This window comes from Talpa europaea (assembly GCF_964194135.1).
Source record: "Talpa europaea genome assembly, chromosome: 3".
NCBI classification, from domain to species: domain Eukaryota; kingdom Metazoa; phylum Chordata; class Mammalia; order Eulipotyphla; family Talpidae; genus Talpa; species Talpa europaea.
Genome location: NC_140069.1, coordinates 121,741,716 through 121,760,850, shown reverse-complemented (window position 1 = coordinate 121,760,850; position 19,135 = coordinate 121,741,716). Strand labels below are relative to the sequence as shown.

The window sequence follows — 19,135 nt, the reverse complement described above, 5'->3', positions numbered from 1 at the left end:
ATGTTTTCAATTTTCACACCCTGTGACATTTTTGAGAAGTTCAGATATTCCAAAATTGTAGAAAGCCATCTGGTCAAAATGTCTTGGCCCTGTTAACTTATTTAACCCCTGCCCAATTATATTTCTTAGTTATCTCATCATTTGTGTTCCAAAATGTTATTAAGCGTAATAGAAAAAGTATGTATTAAGTGAAGTATAGCATTTTTGAAAGGCACACACAACTATTATTTTGAATCTGATTCAGATTTCAGAATTCTGCACTTTGTATGTAGAAGCTAAAAATATCAGTATTGACGCACCTGGGCTCGGAATACATGATCCTATCCGGAAGGTTCATACTCGCCAAGGCATTGCCACTTCATGTCTTATCTGCTTTTGCCAACCAATTATTTAAAGGGCAGTAGAGACCAGGTGATAGTAGATACTTAATAAGGGCAAATAAGCTAACACTGCAAGTTCACAGAGGACTTTGTCCACTTACATCCTCTTCAGTCTCAGTTTCTCTCATGTCCCCTCTTGCCCCAGCTTTGTCCCTTTTTTCATACTTTGCCTGTTAGTCTTTTGTGTCTTACTTTTTGGGGGGATTAATTTGCTCTGTGTCTCTCCTTTTGCTCCCTTCTCCCCTCCCCCACTCTTATGCATGTACTTCAAAAAATAAAAACATAAAAAACTGAATAGTAATGGTACCTGGGAGACAGTAGATATAATAGAAGGCTAGGATGTAACTATAGAAATAAAATTAGCATTTTTGTTTGTGACAAAGTAGTGATGCCAACAGCGTAAGACAACCCAACAAGAGAAAGAATCCTCCTACTTTTTGCTTTTGCTTAGGAATTGTGAAATGAACCAAAATTTCAGCAGGTGAAATACATCTCAATGGGCTTTCTCTTTTCCTAACTCAAATTGGGATTTTTAATAAAGTGGATTTTTTAAAGATTTATTTATTTATGCATACAATAGCTGAGGTACAGGCCAGAGATGCAGGCGGTGAGAGGATTCACCAGAGACAGAGCGGGGAGCAGAACAGGCAGGCTAACCGAAATACACTGCTGAGGGGAGTAGTGGGCAAGACAGGAGAGGTCTGGCTCACCATGTGGGCCTCTCCCTGCCCGCCAGGATGGAACTCATGGTGCAGAGTCTGTGGATTGCTTCACAGTGCTTCACAGGGCTTAACCCTTTGCGCCACCAGGAGGACCCAATAAAGCAGATTTTTCCCCTATTTTTGAAAATGGAAACTTGTTATCTTTATAAAGAGAATGGGTACTTTTTAAAATGTGTCTTCTGTTACAGAAAGAACAAATTTTTAGATAGTGGAGATGAATAACCTACATATCACAATCACATTAAATGCTATTTGGAAATTTTGAAAATATATTTGGAAGCCTCTTCATTGCTATGGAGTTCCTTATTTCCTACCATAGATAAACTCTTGCAATGCAGACTCATATGTAGTCCATCTTTGTATACCTTGAAGCTTCTGACATTTTAATTTCTCAGTAAGTACTACTGAACAAAGAAATATCAACCTTGTCCATTCTCTGACCATTGGTATGGTTTATTATCTGTTCAAGAGAATCATTTAGGTTTTATTTTGCCTCTGGGTAATAGGGCCACTGAGATTCTTAGAGCAGTAAAATTGTGTTTCAATTTAGTGTTTTATAAGCTCAATTCCCCCCACCCCATTTTCCTCAATGCACAGTGAAAATAGGGCATATTAAAACATTCCAGATTTATCCCTCCTGTTGGTAAAATACTTTAAATCCAATGGGCTTTCATTTATTTGCCTATTTATTCTTGCAAGAGCCAAATAGAATTTTTTTAAAAAAGGGATCAATGGAAATGATTTTTAAAAATCATGTTAACTGAAAAATATATTTTAGTCATATTTGTGATATTTGAGTATTGGAATTTTTTAAATTTTTAGTTCTATTTTTTCTTAAAGAGTTTTGTAAGTTGCATACATGTATACATGTAAGTTATACTTACATGTAAGTTATACTTACATGTATACATGTAAGCTATATACATAAATGCATACATCCCAAGCTATTTCAAGTAAGTGACCAAGTAATTTCTGATATTCTTTCTTGGCAAAACAACTGTTAAACTTATCTTTGTAAGAACCAAGTATGACTTTAAGTGTGTGACTGTGGATGAATTAAAAAACAATAGAAGTATCTCACTTTCTTATTCCTTATCTCTCATTTTCTTCCATCTGTGTTCCACTTTTCTTCCAGGACTATTAATTTCTTGTAAGTCATTTTGCAGGGTTTTATCCATACATGATACCTAACTTAGAGCAAGAGATGTTGTTTGTGGATGACTGTTAAAATTTAAATTGGTTTAAGCAACTACAGAAGAAACAATGAATTATATTGCCCATGTAAAAAGTAGCTGCCATCTCTAAATGGAAAAGCACACTGTTTCCTTCTTCCTTCGTTCCTGTGGCCTCAGGAGTTAATGTAGGGCACGGAGTGTCAGTCCTGGAGAGATGCCAAGTCATTGGAAAAGTGAGTGCCTTTGGTTATTTTCTTTATGAGACTGTCACCCTAGTTGTGCTAGTGCTGAACAGACAAAAGCAGAGGAAAACCTTTAGCTAAAGGGATCTTGTTTCTTCTAATAGAACAAAGGCATCGGGATTACTCTAGGCAATATGACATTATCCACATTCACCAAATATTTTTAAAAGGAATGAGATACCTTTTAGTATTTTAAAGTAGTTTTGTACAGAGGTGTGGTGGATCCTTCTGTATTCCAACTGTATTTCAGTGAGATTTTTAAAGGGTAATTTCTTAACTCCTTCATATTAAAGTTCTCACAAAAATTCAGTGCTGATATTCTGTTCTTCTTTAGTAAAGCTATTGAGAAACCTCTTGATTTAAAGAAAGTGAACTGCTTTTGACTGTGCTTTTATCATTCAGAGCATTGAGGTAGTAATTCAGTATCTTTACCCCTCAAATCAAATTTTATTTTTTTCTATCATTTGCCCTGCTACTTGACTTAGGGACCTTGATTACATTTTCCTTTTCCTATTTTGAGCAATATAGTATGAAAGTGGTGAAATAGAAAAAAAGATCTAAGTTTATAAAGAAATATGCCAGTGTTTTAAGTGTTGTTTTACATGATGGAAAATGGTACTTCTTGTCCAGTATCTTTCTTGGCCAGGAATTGCAAATGATGAACTAAATCATTAGCAAATGAATAAATACTGATTTAAAAAATTCTTTACTTCAGTCAGAAAAAAATTCATTTTTATGACATCTTAATGACTCTTCCAGCATGGTAATTAGTATAATTTGAATACAGAATAAATCCTTCTTGAAAATTAATTTTACTTGACTTTTGTTTGCATTTTTGTTGCATCGTTTGTAAATGCTTTCAGTGAACTAAGAGGAAGTTTAACCTTGTCCCACCCATACCCCACTGCCACTAGAAATTAAACTGAGCAACCATAGCTTTGTAGCATTCCAACTTTACAGCTCTTATCATGTTATATATTCCCATCTGCTTGTAGTGAGTAGAATTCTGCCCCTCAAAAAGACATCTTCACATACTAAACCCAGTATTTGTGAATATGACCTGATTGGACATAGGTTCTTTGCAGATGTAATGAAATTAGCATGGACTGTGTCTAGTTACACTGATTCCTTTATAATAGAAGGGAGGGGACTTGGGTACAGAGCTACAGAGCCAAAGGGAAGAAGGCATATAGTACTTTCTTATGACAGCCCTTGGAGAAAGACACACTTCTATCTTTAAATGAAACTCAGAAATTCATTTCCAACTAAAAGCGCTATGCTGATGTAAAAATCTTCTGATTTAATAATTTGAATATTTTCCTACCCTTTGAGAGGTTTTTAATATATTTTTAGACAGATGCATTTTAGAGGTAGTATTTACATTTGTTCAGCTATTCTCTAACCTATGGAAAAAGGACAAACTTCAGAGTAATACGGATTTGGGTTTAATCTCCACTCTTCCATTCTGGGCATGATTCAACACTTCTAAGTCTCTCTCATTCACTTTCCTTCTCACTCTACATACACCCATATACACACATATAATGTAAGTGTATGTAATTAATATATATATAATATAGCCAGATGTGAACATATTTACATGTAAATATACACATATAGTGTGTGTAAATGTTATATATGTATATACTGCATGTGTATATGCATGCTCATCTGCTCAGTGTAGCTCTTCATAACTGTTATTACCATCTTTTCCTCTCTTCTGTTTTTCTTCATTATCCTGGATTTCATAGAAACAACATTTAGCTTTGGACTAATAGTATTATAAAATATTACAAAAGACAGGAGCTTTTAATGGCAAATGCACAGTGACTTCTTGACTTGTGGTTTACTTCTGACCATATTTAGACTTGTAGCTGCTCACTGTTTTTCAAATTGCAGATCATGACTCATTACTCATTAGTGAAATAAATCAATCGATCATTAAACATTTTTATAAAAAGAATGAGAATAAAATGAAAATATCAGTTTCCATTATCCAGAGTAAAAAAAATTTTGTGTGTGAAATTAAAATCTTGTGTATCATAATGCATTATGTTAACTTTAAGTGGAACTGAGTTAAAAATAAGTTTAGCATCCTGTTAACTCATGACAGATTTTGACTACCATTATTCAGTTGAGCAATCATATAATCTGGATGTATGGACATATCTTTCATTAGTTCCTTCTGAGTAGCTTTCACTGAGTTTCTGGTTTTTCTAAAAGCCTTGTCACTCTATCGATTTCTCTAATGACCATGGAATCAGCCCTGTGGAATTGCTCAGCTTTTCCTGGTCTTATTGTTTCAGGCTTTACTTTTCTAATATGTGATGAAATGAGATTTCTAATTATGGAGACTCTTAATTTTCTGCTCTTATCGTTGTCACTTATGCTAATTAAGTTGACTTAAGATCCACCCTTACTATCTGCTAAATGACATATATCTAAGGTCACATTAGTTTATATGAGGCATTACAAGGTTTGGAATAGTGGTAGCAAGTTAACAACCTGTCATTTTACTTTTACATGGAGACCAGATCCTTCTCACCCCTGCCCATAAAACTACTAGCATAGTCTTGATAAGTTACTTAAACTTTATAAATAACACCCAAATTTCTTGTTTATATTATAAAATACGACTACTGATTTAAATGCAATCACCTTGTATGATAGGATTTAGCATTTACACAGTGCTGCTGATGATATTAACGATGTTACAAAATACAAGATTTGGCATCAAATACGATGACCCTTGTCTGCCTAGATGTTGGCTCTGCTTTCAATAAAAAATAGTGAAGGAAATTGGTTAACATTCCTTCCCAATGAAATAAGTAAACGAGAGTTTAGCACACCTGGAGGGTTGCATTCTCTTTCCAGTACTACATTTTAAGAAACTTTAATGACTTGGACCATTTCCAGTAAAGAGCAACCTAAATTGCTTGGGTTTCTTTAATGTGGAGCAAAGACAGTACAAGGACATGAGAGCATAATTGACTTGTAGGCTGCCCGTTGATGCACGCGTTGAATTTATTCTTTGCTTTTTGAAATAGAATTGGTGAAGTTTAGACAGAAGCATTTCAAAATGAGGCAGAAACCTGTTTATTCCTCAAGTTTTTCAAAATGAAATAAGGGACTGACCTAGTAGAAGATGGCATGTGGCAGTTATGTCAAATTTTGCATTGAGCAAGGACATGATGGGATGAGCCATAAAGTCTTCCTTGGTTCTGAGAGTGGAGTTCCTTGGGCAGCCCTAGTCTGTATAAAGAGTGAAGACAGTAATGTCTGAGAGAATCTAAACTTTGTAGAAGTAGAATGAGCATGTGAGGGACACAGGGAGAATGTGAGACTTTCTTGTCTTTGCTTGATTTTGATTAATAATAATGTTACTTTTGTAATACACTATATTAAGAAAATAATTTTTAAATTGTATATAGTATTTTAAAATAATGTATTAAAAATAATGTGACATCATCACAACAATAAGCTTGGAGCTTTAAGGTAGGAGAACTTTAGAGATGTATAATATAAAATGTCCTTATGAAATCATACTGTTTAAATCATACTGTTTAATCATACTGATTAGCTCTTTCCAATACAGTAAAAATCTTTATTGGTAAGTCCATTGCCAATATGAAAGGTACCCCTAGGTGTTTGAAGTGCTCACTTTGGGGCAATGAAAAGATTCAGTGAACTTGCATATTTGTCTTATGATAATCTAATTTGATATATTCTTTCCCATGACCAAATAATCCATCAAGTAACTTATTTTTTCTGATATCACACAGTATGGATAATATGTTCAAATACCAAGCATAATATATATGAAATTTCAATATATAAAAATGCCTTATGCCATAAAAAGTACTTTACTTTTTAATTATGTATCTGTGTAGTCATTGGTGTTTTTTAATATCCTCATTTTTGAGATATTAACTTTAATTCCAAAATCTAGGACTACTGATCTGTATATCTTCTAGCATTTTATATTTTCTGGCATCAGTGAAGCTAATCCTTGACAATTTTTAAAGAAAGAGTTGACAGTTTGTGCTGAGCCACATATATTTTCTTGCCTGGTGTTTTGAGTAGTCACACTGAAATACAGTTTGCCTGAGTATGCCAGCCTAGAGCTGGGGCAGAGTTACTCTTATCAATAAAATAGAAATCACTCTTTTTTTTCCTATTATCTACACCAGAGTGGTTCTTTTCTATTACCTGTACCAGAGTGAAATGGAACAGACACTGCTGGGGTGAATTGGCGTTCTCTCCACAGATTAGAAAAGGTGGCATCAAGATATTGCAGAAATCCTTCTAGCATCCTCAAATACTAAAATTTTAAATATTATGGGAAGGTAGATATATTTTTATCCAGTGTATTTTCTGTTTCAATTTTCCCCTTGATTTCAGTTGGAGTCTCCAACAAAGTTTTCAAATAAAACATATTGAAGTATTGAAAAAGTAACTGGGGCTTCCCCAGTGGCTCAGCGGTTGAGCGCTGGGCTGCAAAGCTGTCCGCAACCTCTGCAGCCTTGGTTCAATCCCCGGGCACCTGCGAGGGTCCCACATGGCAGCAGACCTCTCCTGCCACCCACTGCTCCCCTCAGCAGTGTATTTCGTCAGTCTGCCTGTTCTGTTCCCTGCTCTGGCCGGGAGCCCTCCCAGCCACCCTCCCGTGCTTCTGACTGTACCCAGTGCTTGTATAAATGCATAAATTAATCTTAAAAAATTCAAAAAAAAGAAAAAGAAAAGAAAAAGTAACTGTTAGTCTCAATGTCACTGTTTCCCAAAACACTTAGGAGATTTTAAATCAAAAGCATTCCCAAAATTTTGTGCGAATACTTTTCCCTTTCATTAAGTTTACTATTAATTCTGTTACGTTCTGTAACATCTATTAATGCTTATCTCCTCATTCATTCTTTAGTCTACAAAATTGAGTTCTAAATATTGTGACATAATGCACATTTTTACTGTAGAAATCCATATTTCTTTTTAAATATGTATCTGTGTAGTCATTGTCATGAAAATTGAGCTAGGCCAGTTTTAAATTCAAAATTATAGACCTAATTTTATATCGCATAGAGTCTCATTTATTTTGCTTTTTGGGGAGACAGTGGAGAACTAGAGTAGTATTTTGACCTTCTGTGAATTTTATAGAAGATGTATTTCAAATATATTTGATATTAAGATATCTTTCAAGTAATAGCTACCTTTTACTTGAGCATGAAGAGTATCTGATTGTGTGCTTGCGAGGGTCTTCAGAGTATGTGTGTGGCGTAGTTTCAGATTTGAGAAGAACGATGAATAAATAGAGAGTGTTCTTGTGTCTACTTCTTTTTCTCTTTTACTTGCCACTTTTTATATTTCCATACAGAGGAGTAGGGAATGGATGAGACATTGGGGCTGGGCTACAGGCTCAGATATATTGAAATATGGAAAACTAATATTTGTAGCCTCATAAATTAGTTCTGGTGATTTGAGTTTGGATGTCATTTCCTGGATATATTAGTTTCCACCATGCTTAGCACCAAATGAATTTTGAGAACATTCTTCCATTACTTAGCCATGTTATTCAAATTCTTATGCCGATTGCCATGGTCTCACTATTCGTAGCCTGTGCCAATCATCTCTATTCTCTAATTATGAGAAGGTATTGTTTGTCAGAATGTTTTGGGACACTTTGAAATAACCCTGTGACTGCATGTTGTATATAAATACTCTCTCTCTTCTGATAAAATAATTTGCCATAAAATATATATTACAATTTTAAAAAATCATCTAGCTAGAAAACAGGGATGAGTATCCTTAAAGTTATAGATGACCCCTTTCTCAAATATTATTAAAGGGATGCTTACCAGATGTGCCTGATTTTAATACCAGTTTTAATGATGAATTTCAATTTTATGTAGTATTCTTTGAAGAGTCCCTTTGGTATTTAATATCATATTACTTTAAAAGTGACATCTCTGCTATTTTACAAGCTTTTTTGGTCTTTACCAGTTTTGAATCTGGTACCACAAATGATAGGTTATTTTACTAAACTCCAACTTTCTAGATTTGGGAGGTAAATTTATGTCCCAAGCTCATACCATTATTTGTTCCAGAGTCTGGTAAATATTAAAAATATTATAAATGGCTATCACAATTGGATTTTTGAATCAGTAACTTCAGATACCAAACCATATGTTTATGACCACATAATGTTTGTTTGTTGAAGATATATTTGAGTTAGAAAAAATAAATATAAACACACCAAGGACTGTGAGATCTTCCAATGTTATTATAGTTAATACTGTTGAAAGGCTTTCCCAGGACAACTATTCTTTTTGTTGTGCTCTGTTACCCTGAAACACTACAATAATTTTGAAATCATATGTAATTTTCTCTGAATTTGTTATTTATTTGAAGACCTCAGTTTGCTTTTAAGAGAAAGTTGTATTGATGTATCTAATCCCTTATTTGGTATCAACTATATGACATAGGCAAAAGTGAACTACAGACTTCTGATATATACTAAAGTAAACTAGAGTAGGTGGATTCAAATCTATATAGGCTTCTCTAATTCATTGGGAATAAAATGGAATTATGTTCTATTTCATATGTTATTTTCTTATCAAAAAAACCCTGAATGTGTTCTCATCAAATCACCAATGACTTTGTTAAATCATGAATGAAATGTTTAGTCTGGATTTTGGAAATACTCATACTTATTAGAATAAATGTCTATGCACTGAAATAAGTATCAAAGACATATATATATAATTTATATAGACTGATATATAATTTATGTTCTATAAATTTGATTTCTTTCCAAGCAAAATGGTCAGCATATGACTGGCAGCATATTGTGATTGTGTTTGCTCACAATTGCACATTTTGCTCCACATTATGTTTATACATTTTTGTATCTAGCTGTACATATTTATTTTTTAAAAATTCATATCATTTGTAGTATAAACTTGAAATTATGTAATTTTTAAAGATAATTTTTGTAAGATAAGGGAATCAGTTGGCTTTCATAGGAGTATAAACTTTGTTATAGGTAAGTTTTGCAATTCCATTCATATATGGTATCACCAAATTATAAGTTATATGCATTGAGTGTTGCTATCAGCTTAGTTAATTTGACGTGAGTTTTAAGAGGTAATATAAGGAGTGTGAAATGCCATTGTTGTTATTGAAGTAAATTTCTTTTTCTCTCTCACTGACAATTTAGATTAAAATTTAAGCAAGCAAATTGGATCATGATTTGCTTTGAGTATCTGTATGTATTCAGCTGTACCAAAAATACTTTATTTCAGTGCTTACTATTTGGAGTCTATTTGGAATGCTTATTTGCTACCTTTTTTTCTAAGAAAAATATAGTTTGAATTGTATTCTTGACTCTACAATATTTTGGTTATAATCTCTCATGAAGATATGTTTAGAAGAAACATGTGTGGTACCTGAGCAAGCTTTTGCTGACCTATACAATATCTGCATCATAATAGGTCATATTTCAGCTTCTATACTTTTGGAAAAGAGCCTGGCTTGTTAAAATGCCCTGTTCGTGGTGCTGAAACCTATCATGATGTATGAGCATGTCTTACTGATAAATTCTAATGTCAGCCTCCCTGTGATAGTGATTCATCAGGTTGTAAAATTTGTTTTTGGGAAACACATCAAATTAGCAAGTTTCATATTTAGGTTCACACAATTTGTCCTTTCATTTAAAAGAGTTCATAGCAATTACTTTCCACATTATCAAAAACAGCTAGGTTTTAATTAGAAACTGTCAATGCTATCACAAAAGCAAATATCTAGCATTAAGAAATAAGTTGATATGACTGCAGTGCTGAAAATATTTACAGGTCAGTGACATGTTGGTAATATGCAGCAAGCTATTGTAAGAAAAGTTAAACATTTGATTGTGAATAGACACAGCAATTAACGTGGCAGCCTTGCAACATTGTAAAAATAAGTAATTTGCTTATAAAAATATGGCTTATTATCTTAGATAGCCTTTTGTCATTTGAGGATGTTTGCTGTATATACAGAAACCTGCAGAACTGTGGGGGTTTTGATAAATAAAACTAAAACCCTAAAAAAGCTATTTTTTTCCCATGCAAAATCATTATATTTTCCATGTGAGGTTCTGTAATAACTAATAATGTTCTCGCAATTTCATTTCAGTGATTCTCAATTTTTTTGAGTTCTTATTTTCAGGGGCATGAAATTTTGTCATAGAAAACCACACTTAATTTTTCCTTTGACTCTAAACTAGTGTCAGAAGCTTTTTCTTTCACTAGCAAAACTATCCTCTTAAATCTTTGCTGAGTTCTAGAATTTTATTATTTGTGCCATTTTTAGGTGGGGTGAACTAAATAAGAGCATTTCATAAAATCAAATGTGACAAGCTGATTCTACTACTAACACTGTCCATTTTAAAATAAAATTCTATATTTCTTATCCTGAAAACCCTACTCTCTTAAAATTTAAAAAATATTTTCCTAGGGAAAACATAACAGACTTTAAGTCAGCACCAACTATCAATACAATAGTTGTTATACAAGTATACACACCTCCTTTATTTGGGAATATGTAGCACATATCATTTCATTGCTATATTTGCAACATAGCATATCATGAGATTATCTGTTTCACTGCTATTTCATTGGCACATTTAGAATGTGTTTAGAATCACAGGAGAATTTGAGAATTACATCTACATCAGAAACCCTGTTAAAATCTGCTGATACAGTTTTTGCAAATAAACAGCTTTAAGTTGAGCTACTACCAATTGTTAAAATATGACTTTAGCTGCTCAGATATGAATTTACATTATGTGAACTTAATAATTATGTCTGCCCCCAAAGATGCATTTTAAGAAAATTCTTTTAAGTAGATATGTAATGTCCTAGATGATTTATGTCAATAACAAAGGGATTAAATACAGTTATTACTACTTTTCAATATTAATAAAATGCCTTTTAAGATATTCTTGTGCATTAAAACTTGTAGTTATAAACCCAGTAAAAATAACTATTATTTGCATTCCAAATTTCATTATAGAAAAACGCTTCTTACAAACTTTGTCATTTAAATGATATCTGGTCAGGTGACATTTCCCAGAAATTATTCTTTATTTAGAAACAAAAACAAGACAAAAGCAATTGATTTTAATCCAAAATGTATTTTTTCTTATAAAAGAGGTCCACATACTCACTGTGTCTACTCTACAGAATTTTCCCATTTTATTACACCACGTGTCAATTCAAGTTTATCTGGTCACTGCAAAAACTCGTGGCTAATATGTGTAATACAACACAGGAGGAGGTATTGCTGAGTTCATCTACTCTTATATACTTAAAAAAAAATACAGAAATGTTGTCCACTGTAACTGTATTCCAGACATAAAAGTTACATGAAAGTTCTAGAAAATGGAATTATTTTATTTGGTTGCCACAGTACCCTTTGAAGCCAGTTGATTAAAATGCTGAACTTGTACATATTTCCATTGGTCAGGAGCAGCATTGGTGAAGTATTTCATTCTTTCTAGAAAGTAATGTTTTTCTGCATTTTTAAAAACACAACCACAGCTTCGAGTATTCATTTGAAGTAGGTTTAGTCAGTTGTTTTTAGGACATGTTTGCTGGCACACCTATAACAGTTGCTTTCACTTCCAGTGCTGTACTCTTTTCTTTACCTGATTCCCAGAGGTTGATCAGAGGAGGATAAAGCTCACTGGATGCAAAAGTTGGTTTTTGTAAGTAATTCCTCACATAGCTACGTCCATCATCACAGTTCATTTCTTGAGAGAAGCAGGTGAAAAGACATATTACACCAATAATCCCCAGAAAGCCTCCAAGGCAGGACATAAATGTTGTGGTGCTGCTCTTCTCATATTCTCTTCGATCAGAGTCCAAACTTTTTGTGGTGATATTTACACACTGTTTTCTGTTTTTCTGATAGATGGTGGGTATATCAATACAGATTTTATACTCAGTGGATGGATTCAGATGAGTAAGATTATACACCTTGACATCAGATGGTATTCGAGCACTTTGGGCAGCATGGGAATTTTCAGTCTTGACAAAGGCTGTCCACTTGATGGTGGATCTGAGAATTTTAGAATTTGCTTTCCAAGACAGCAGAACGGAATTGGCTTGAACATCTTTTATTTTAATATTTAAAGATCCATTGTTATCCTGGGGAAAAGAACCATCCACTGTGATCATAATAGACTTCAAGTCAGCACCAACAAGGTTAGTTGCTATACATGTATATAAGCCCCCTTCGGTTGGGGTTATGCCACTTATATCTAGTGTACCTTCAGAATGGACATAGAACTTTTCTGTCAGCATGTTAGGTAAGAGTTTTTGACCAGAAGGTGTTACCCAGTAGATTTCAGGCTGTGGCTCTGCAGTAGCCCTACAGTGTAAGGAAACATAGCTCCCCGTTTCTAAATCCAGATTTGAAGGGAAACTCTCAGGAGCTATGAGAGGGAGACATATTTCCATCATTTCCCTGAAATGCACTTGCCGAACATTCTGGCCTTGGAATTCAGGTGGGTCCACACAAAAGAGTGAATCTGGCTCCATAAATCGAATGTTGGTTTTGTTCATATTAATCCAGCGTATGACACAATCACACCTGATGGGATTGCTGTGTATGCTGATTTCCTTGAGGTTTGGCAGTGACTCAATTGTACCATGGTATAGGGCACTAAGGGCATTGCTGTTGAGCATAAGTGATTCCAGTTTGGGTAGCCTGAAAAATGCATTTGGGTGAATGTAAGACAACCTCGGATTGTTAGTCGCTTCTATTTTTCTTAAATCTGGCAAGTTATCCACAGCAAGACCATCGATGGAAATCAGGTCAGGCATATTATTTATCCCCAGTTCTTTTAAGTGTAGCATATTGCTAAAGTCACCCCTCCGTATTCTATTAATAGGATTTTTATTTAGATCCAAAAATTTGAGATTTACAACTTTTTGAAGAGCAACATGGGGCACTTTGATAAGCCTGTTGTCATAAAAGGAGATGCTTTCTAAGTTTTCAAGCCCAACCAAGGCATTATCTGGTATTTCTGTGAGGTTTATACCAGCTATAACCAGGCTGCGGAGGTTGATAAGTGGCTTAAAGTTCATGTCTTTGATTTTGATGATTGGATTTTCCCCAATCATCAGAATCTCCAGATTGGGAAGAGCATCAAACCACTTACTGTTGATCATCTGCAATCTATTTGAATTGAGATGAAGTCGAAGAAGATTATGTAGGCCAATAAAGGCTCCTGGTGAAATTGTAGAAAGCAAGTTGTGATTAATATAGAGTTCTTGTAAGTTTCTCAGTCCAGACAGACATTTTTCAGGCAGTTCAGTAAGTTTGTTTTCCTCTAGGTACACAGAAAGAAGCTGAGGCATCTTTTTTACATTAATATTGGTGACTGAAGATAAATTGTTTTGAGATAAGTCCAGGCCAGTAAGGTTTACTGGAAAGTCTATGGAGTCTTCAATTTTTGCAATATTGTTAGTTTGTAGGAGCAGAATCTGGGTGTCAGCAGGCAATCTGGCTGGGAAGTTTAAAAGACCTAAATCATTACAATCCACTGTAGATGCTTCCATGTATATGGATCTGGGTGTAAACCAAGGCCTGATTTCACAAGTACATAACTGTGGGCAATCCTCTTTTTTATCTACAGCTTGTACCAGTGTAGTGATAGCTAGGCCAAGTAGCACATGAATTCGGAGTGGCATGTCCTTCATCTTAGCTTTCTTTTTCAGAAATTTAATGGGCCTGTAAGGATTCCACAGTCACTGCTCGTAAGTTCAGTAAGAGCCGTTTGATAAGAAAAAGAGTTGCATTTGTCAAATGATGAATGCCATAGAACTGCAAAGTTTTTCTTCATGGAAATAAATGCCAGTGCTACAATTGCAGTGTCCAAAAATGTCATGCATATTGGAAAAAAGAAAGTCACTATCTCTTGAATGATACAATATTGATATACTTTTTGAAGATGGAGTATGTATAGATGGTCACAGGAAATTGAGTAATTCATTTATTTAAGAGTATAACATTCAAATCCCTTGCTTGTTTAGTACTTGCAGGAATAGCAGCATGATGCCAACTGTAATAAAATAACATATGAAAGAGAAAAAGAATTAGTCCAAAGGAAAAAGTACTATAATTCATTAATTATAATTATTTCATGTATAATATTGGAGCTTACAGTTAATTCAGTATGTTTTGAAGGCTTATTCTTGTTATGATTGTGATAGTTCCTGACTTAGACATTGGATAGGCTGAGAAATTTAATCATTTAGAAGACTGAGCTTTTATTAAATAGGGTGAATATAGTAATTTGTGTTGTTTCAAATATTTGTTCATATTCTGTAATTTTGTTTATTATGTTTTTTCCTCCATAATAATTAGTTATAGGGGGAAAAGGAAACCTTTCAATAATGATGATTTTTTTTTCTCTTCAAGAAGCATTATTAAATGGTTATAAGTAGATAATAACTGTTCAGTTACAATCAAATGAGGTTTAGGTCTTGGTTCCTCTTGTTCACAGGAGACGCCATTTAGAAACAAAATTATAAAATGATTAGAGTCAGAAAAAGGGGGTGGGAACTGTATGGGGAATATAACCAAAATGAAAATGCATACATTATGCAAAAATGAAAATGATGTAAGAATTATATAAAATAAAATAATTTATAAAAAAACAAAATTATAAAATGAACTAGAAGTAGTGGTACCTAGCTGAATTTCTTGTTTTCATTCATGCTTCGCTCAATGATCTACTCTGTATAAAGTAATTTGAATTTTGCTGTATGTGGGACAATTAAGTCTAACTTGCTGTAGATATACCTGCATATTGTTATTCTTAACTGAAATCTAGATTAGTGTTTGATTGTCTTGCTTTTCATGAAAATATGTAACTTTCTATTAGTAATAAGAAAACATAAATTTATTGCATCAATAAAACAGATATTCAGACATCTCTTCTTTTAAATGGATGCAAATGTCCTTGTTACATAAAAATAAGCAAACCAAAATCAAGTTATGGTTTGATATGTGTTATATTGAAAACACCCCACTACTTTTAGAAATCTACTACATGCAAAGATCTCATGCTGATGAGATCTCCCAGCCAGTGGAAAGGACAACTGGAGCTTGGCTCCGCTATTCATTCTGGGTTTTTTTCCCTACCAGCAGTAATGATCGTCAAATAATCATCTCTGCCCAATACTATCATCCATAGTGGCTTTGTTGACTGACTCTAGAAAAGGTGGGTGCTTCAGTGATATAGATAGTATATTTGGAGCGGTGGTGTCTGAGAGAAACACTTCTTTTTAAGAATTTTTTTTTCAAAATTATAGAATATTTATGGTTAAAATCATACCTATCTTTCCCCTTATCCTTTATTTTCAGAGTTGTGATTTTTAATTAAAAACTGAACCTTGAAGTTCAGATGATTACTAAATATCTTGAATTATAAATATCTTTTTTTTTCATCGATCTGTTTGCTGATCTAAAATTCTTAAAGAAAAAAAAAAACTTTTGTGTTATTACCATTTTAAGTAGACTCTAGGCCCCTGGAGGAAAAAAAAAAATCTAATCCTTCTTCACTGAAGATACATTATCAATTCTTAGCCTACAGTGTCCTCCACAATATGGGGTCATTCTCTTTTTCCTGGTTTCTCCCCATCTGCCATTCTCTAGCTTGCAGCCTTTTCTCTGCTGGCAAAATGATAGTTACCTCACCCTGTTCTTTGTCTTGAATGCCTGTTTCTTTGTTTTACATTAACTCTTGATTTCCTTTTCAAACTTTAGTTCAAGTATCCCCTGTCTGGAAGCTTTCAGTACCTTGCCTTTCCTGACTCAACACTCACCTCCCCCTTGCATCATACCTTGCTGCCTTCCTCATTGGTCCCATGGCCTCTGTTAAAGAACTTGGTTCTCTCCCTTAACCAGACACTTACTTCCTTCAGAGCATGAGCCATGAGCCCAGTCTCACTGCATCCCCAGACCATATACATTGTAGGTAGATGCTCAAGAAATTTTTCAATGAACTGATAAATTACAGTCATTAATACATTTATATAGTCATCTCTTCTACATATAATTTAAGCAAGTCAATGATTTCCTAAGTTCAATATGCAGTTGCTTTGACTGGCATAAATCTATGACTTTCATAGATTGTGTTACCTGTATTACCACAATCCAAATACTAAATTTGAGTATAATACAAATGAACAGTATACATTAAGGGAAAGTAAATCTAACATTATATCTGAAGATTATTTCTTAATTTATCCAGTTAACATTTAATGAGCACCTTCTGTGTGCCAGTTATTGGGTTAATAGCTAGAGGATTAAATGATAACATGCCTGGTCTCTTCATATGTTTTCATTCTGAAAGGGTAAGCAAAAGGAAACAGATTCTGTGTGAAAGCTGATATTGGAGCACATGGAGGGAGCACCTGAATAAAACTAAAATAGAAATCAATTGCCTATTTATTCCCAGAATGAAGAAAAAGCCTAGCTATAAAATACAAAATAGATTTCTGCATATTCCCATAAATTGTTCAGTTGAGAACTGAGAAGGTATTATTCCTGTCAATCAATCAGTTAGATCTACTTTCTCTAGCAGAGCAGAGATGCCTATATCCTCCATTATATTAACTAGAGAACTAGAAATGGTAAAGACAAGACATTCTTTTTTTGGGGAGGGGGGTGTTTATCTAATATTGCCACTTTTTATTTTGAAATTATTCTTGTGAGTGTTCTTTTAATGTCTAGCTATGTTTTATTAGAAACTCTTTTCTGATCTCATTTCATCATTTGTATAGAAACAACCACATTTTGAAGTCACTTTGCTCTTGAAGCTTTTAAAAGTAAGTAGAGTTCTGAAAGTGCTGAGCAAATTCAAATTTAATTTCTCCTGATTTGTTGGAAGAAACTGTCAGTAAGGGAAGCACAATAGAGGATAGGAAAAATTTGCCTTTATTCTAATATTGATTTTTTCCCTCATGTCTTTGAAGATGATTATGATACATTCACTAATGGACTATTTGGCATGGATTGTTTGCAGGATAGTAAGACAGTAATAATCTCTCACATTTTAGCTCTTTATGGTTTTCTAAGTCCTTTGTTATTCATTGTTTATTTTATCTTAATAATGACCTTGTAAAACAATTGGACAAGTGTTTTTTAATCCCTATTTTTTATGTAAGGGGTTGAGGTGTATGTACCTGAGATCATATACCTAATAAGAGATGGGGTGAGATTTAGTATTGAAAATTCCTTCACTAAAGTTTTGTCCTAAGATCTGCAGGTTTTTCTAGTCAGCAACATTGTGTACATGTACAGAGATGAGATAAACTACTTGTAACACAAATGTAGTGAGTGATTTTATTTCTCAGGGCTGGTATTACCATGGTCATGTGAATTCTGCTTCTTAAATTAAGAAAATTAATTTTAGCAGTCTGCTAATAGTGATGAGCCAGGGTTTGATTCACACAATTCAAACTCACAAGGGACTGATATACAAAACCACAACATCAGGGTATTACAGAATTATGGCTGTATACAAAAAGTTGAATCTGCTGGTCAATGTTTTGTTCTGTATAAAGAAATGTACTTATAAATACAAATTATCAAACTATAGTTTGCTTTTTAATTTAGAATCAAAGGCAGGGAAGTTATGATAAATATCTTAATTACCCTAATCCTCAGAAATGATAGTTTGACATATGTGCTTTAGTAAAGAATATGTTGTCACGGAAAAAAATTTAAAAGACTACAATTAAAATTAACAATAATTAGGAAAGCAGTTTTCCCTTGCAAAGTGGAAGGGATCTCACAATTCACAATATGATTGGAAAATAAACTAAACCAACATACATGAGGGAAGAACCCTAGTTAGCCATATTCGTTGTAAGGTAATAAATATATTCCAAATGGTTCTCTGTTGCCACAATTTACTAGGTGGGGTTAAAAATTATTGAGAATAAGAAATATCATGTATTAGGATTACATTCAAGTAAGTCACTTTTCAAGCTTAGAAAATTTTTCATTAGGTAATTATTGATAAACCTGCATAATTTTTCATACTACATCAATTTGATGGGATTATTTTCTTCTATAATGAGAGTAGGAAAATTATACTTCAAAAAAGTGGGTATTTCAACCTGGGTTTTACATACTTTAGAACTGTTGCTTAGGCAGATGGTCTGGAGCCTAATATAGGGAGTGGAACTTAATAAGCCATCAATAAAGGTTATATTATGAATTGATAGGTAAATGACTGGAGCGATGAGTGGATGAAGAGTAGATTATCTATCAGTAAAATAGCTTACCTTTCTTCCTGCAAATATGACAAACAAGCCATCTGCAAGTAACTGTTATTAATATTAGATGCATTTTCATTAAACCCTATTGCTAGAGGGTGCATTTATTTATGTGGTCATAATCTTATGAGACTATGAACCAACTCATCACTAAGAACCAACTCATCATTAACTATAGTTCTTTTCAGTATTTTTTTTTTTTTGGTGAAACTATTTTAGAAGGTAATTTTTGTGCCTTCTCTTAGTTTTGAAGGCAATGGAAACTTTCTTATATCAAAGCTCAATAAATTA

At 33.6% G+C, this 19,135-nt stretch overlaps 2 protein-coding genes across 2 annotated transcripts in view; one reads left to right on the top strand and one right to left on the bottom strand.

Annotated features, from left to right (window-relative positions):
• Nucleotides 1-19,135, top strand: part of IMMP2L (inner mitochondrial membrane peptidase subunit 2) — a gene marked incomplete at both ends in the record, with an annotated part of 722,123 nt that overhangs the window by 289,918 nt on the left and 413,070 nt on the right. The gene's annotated exons all lie outside the window — the stretch shown is intronic.
• Nucleotides 12,128-14,254, bottom strand: LRRN3 (leucine rich repeat neuronal 3; the record flags this gene model as incomplete). The annotated part of the gene is made up of 1 exon (XM_084230878.1): nucleotides 12,128-14,254. One exon carries the CDS (start codon nucleotides 14,252-14,254, stop codon nucleotides 12,128-12,130), a length of 2,127 nt encoding a protein of 708 aa, XP_084087004.1.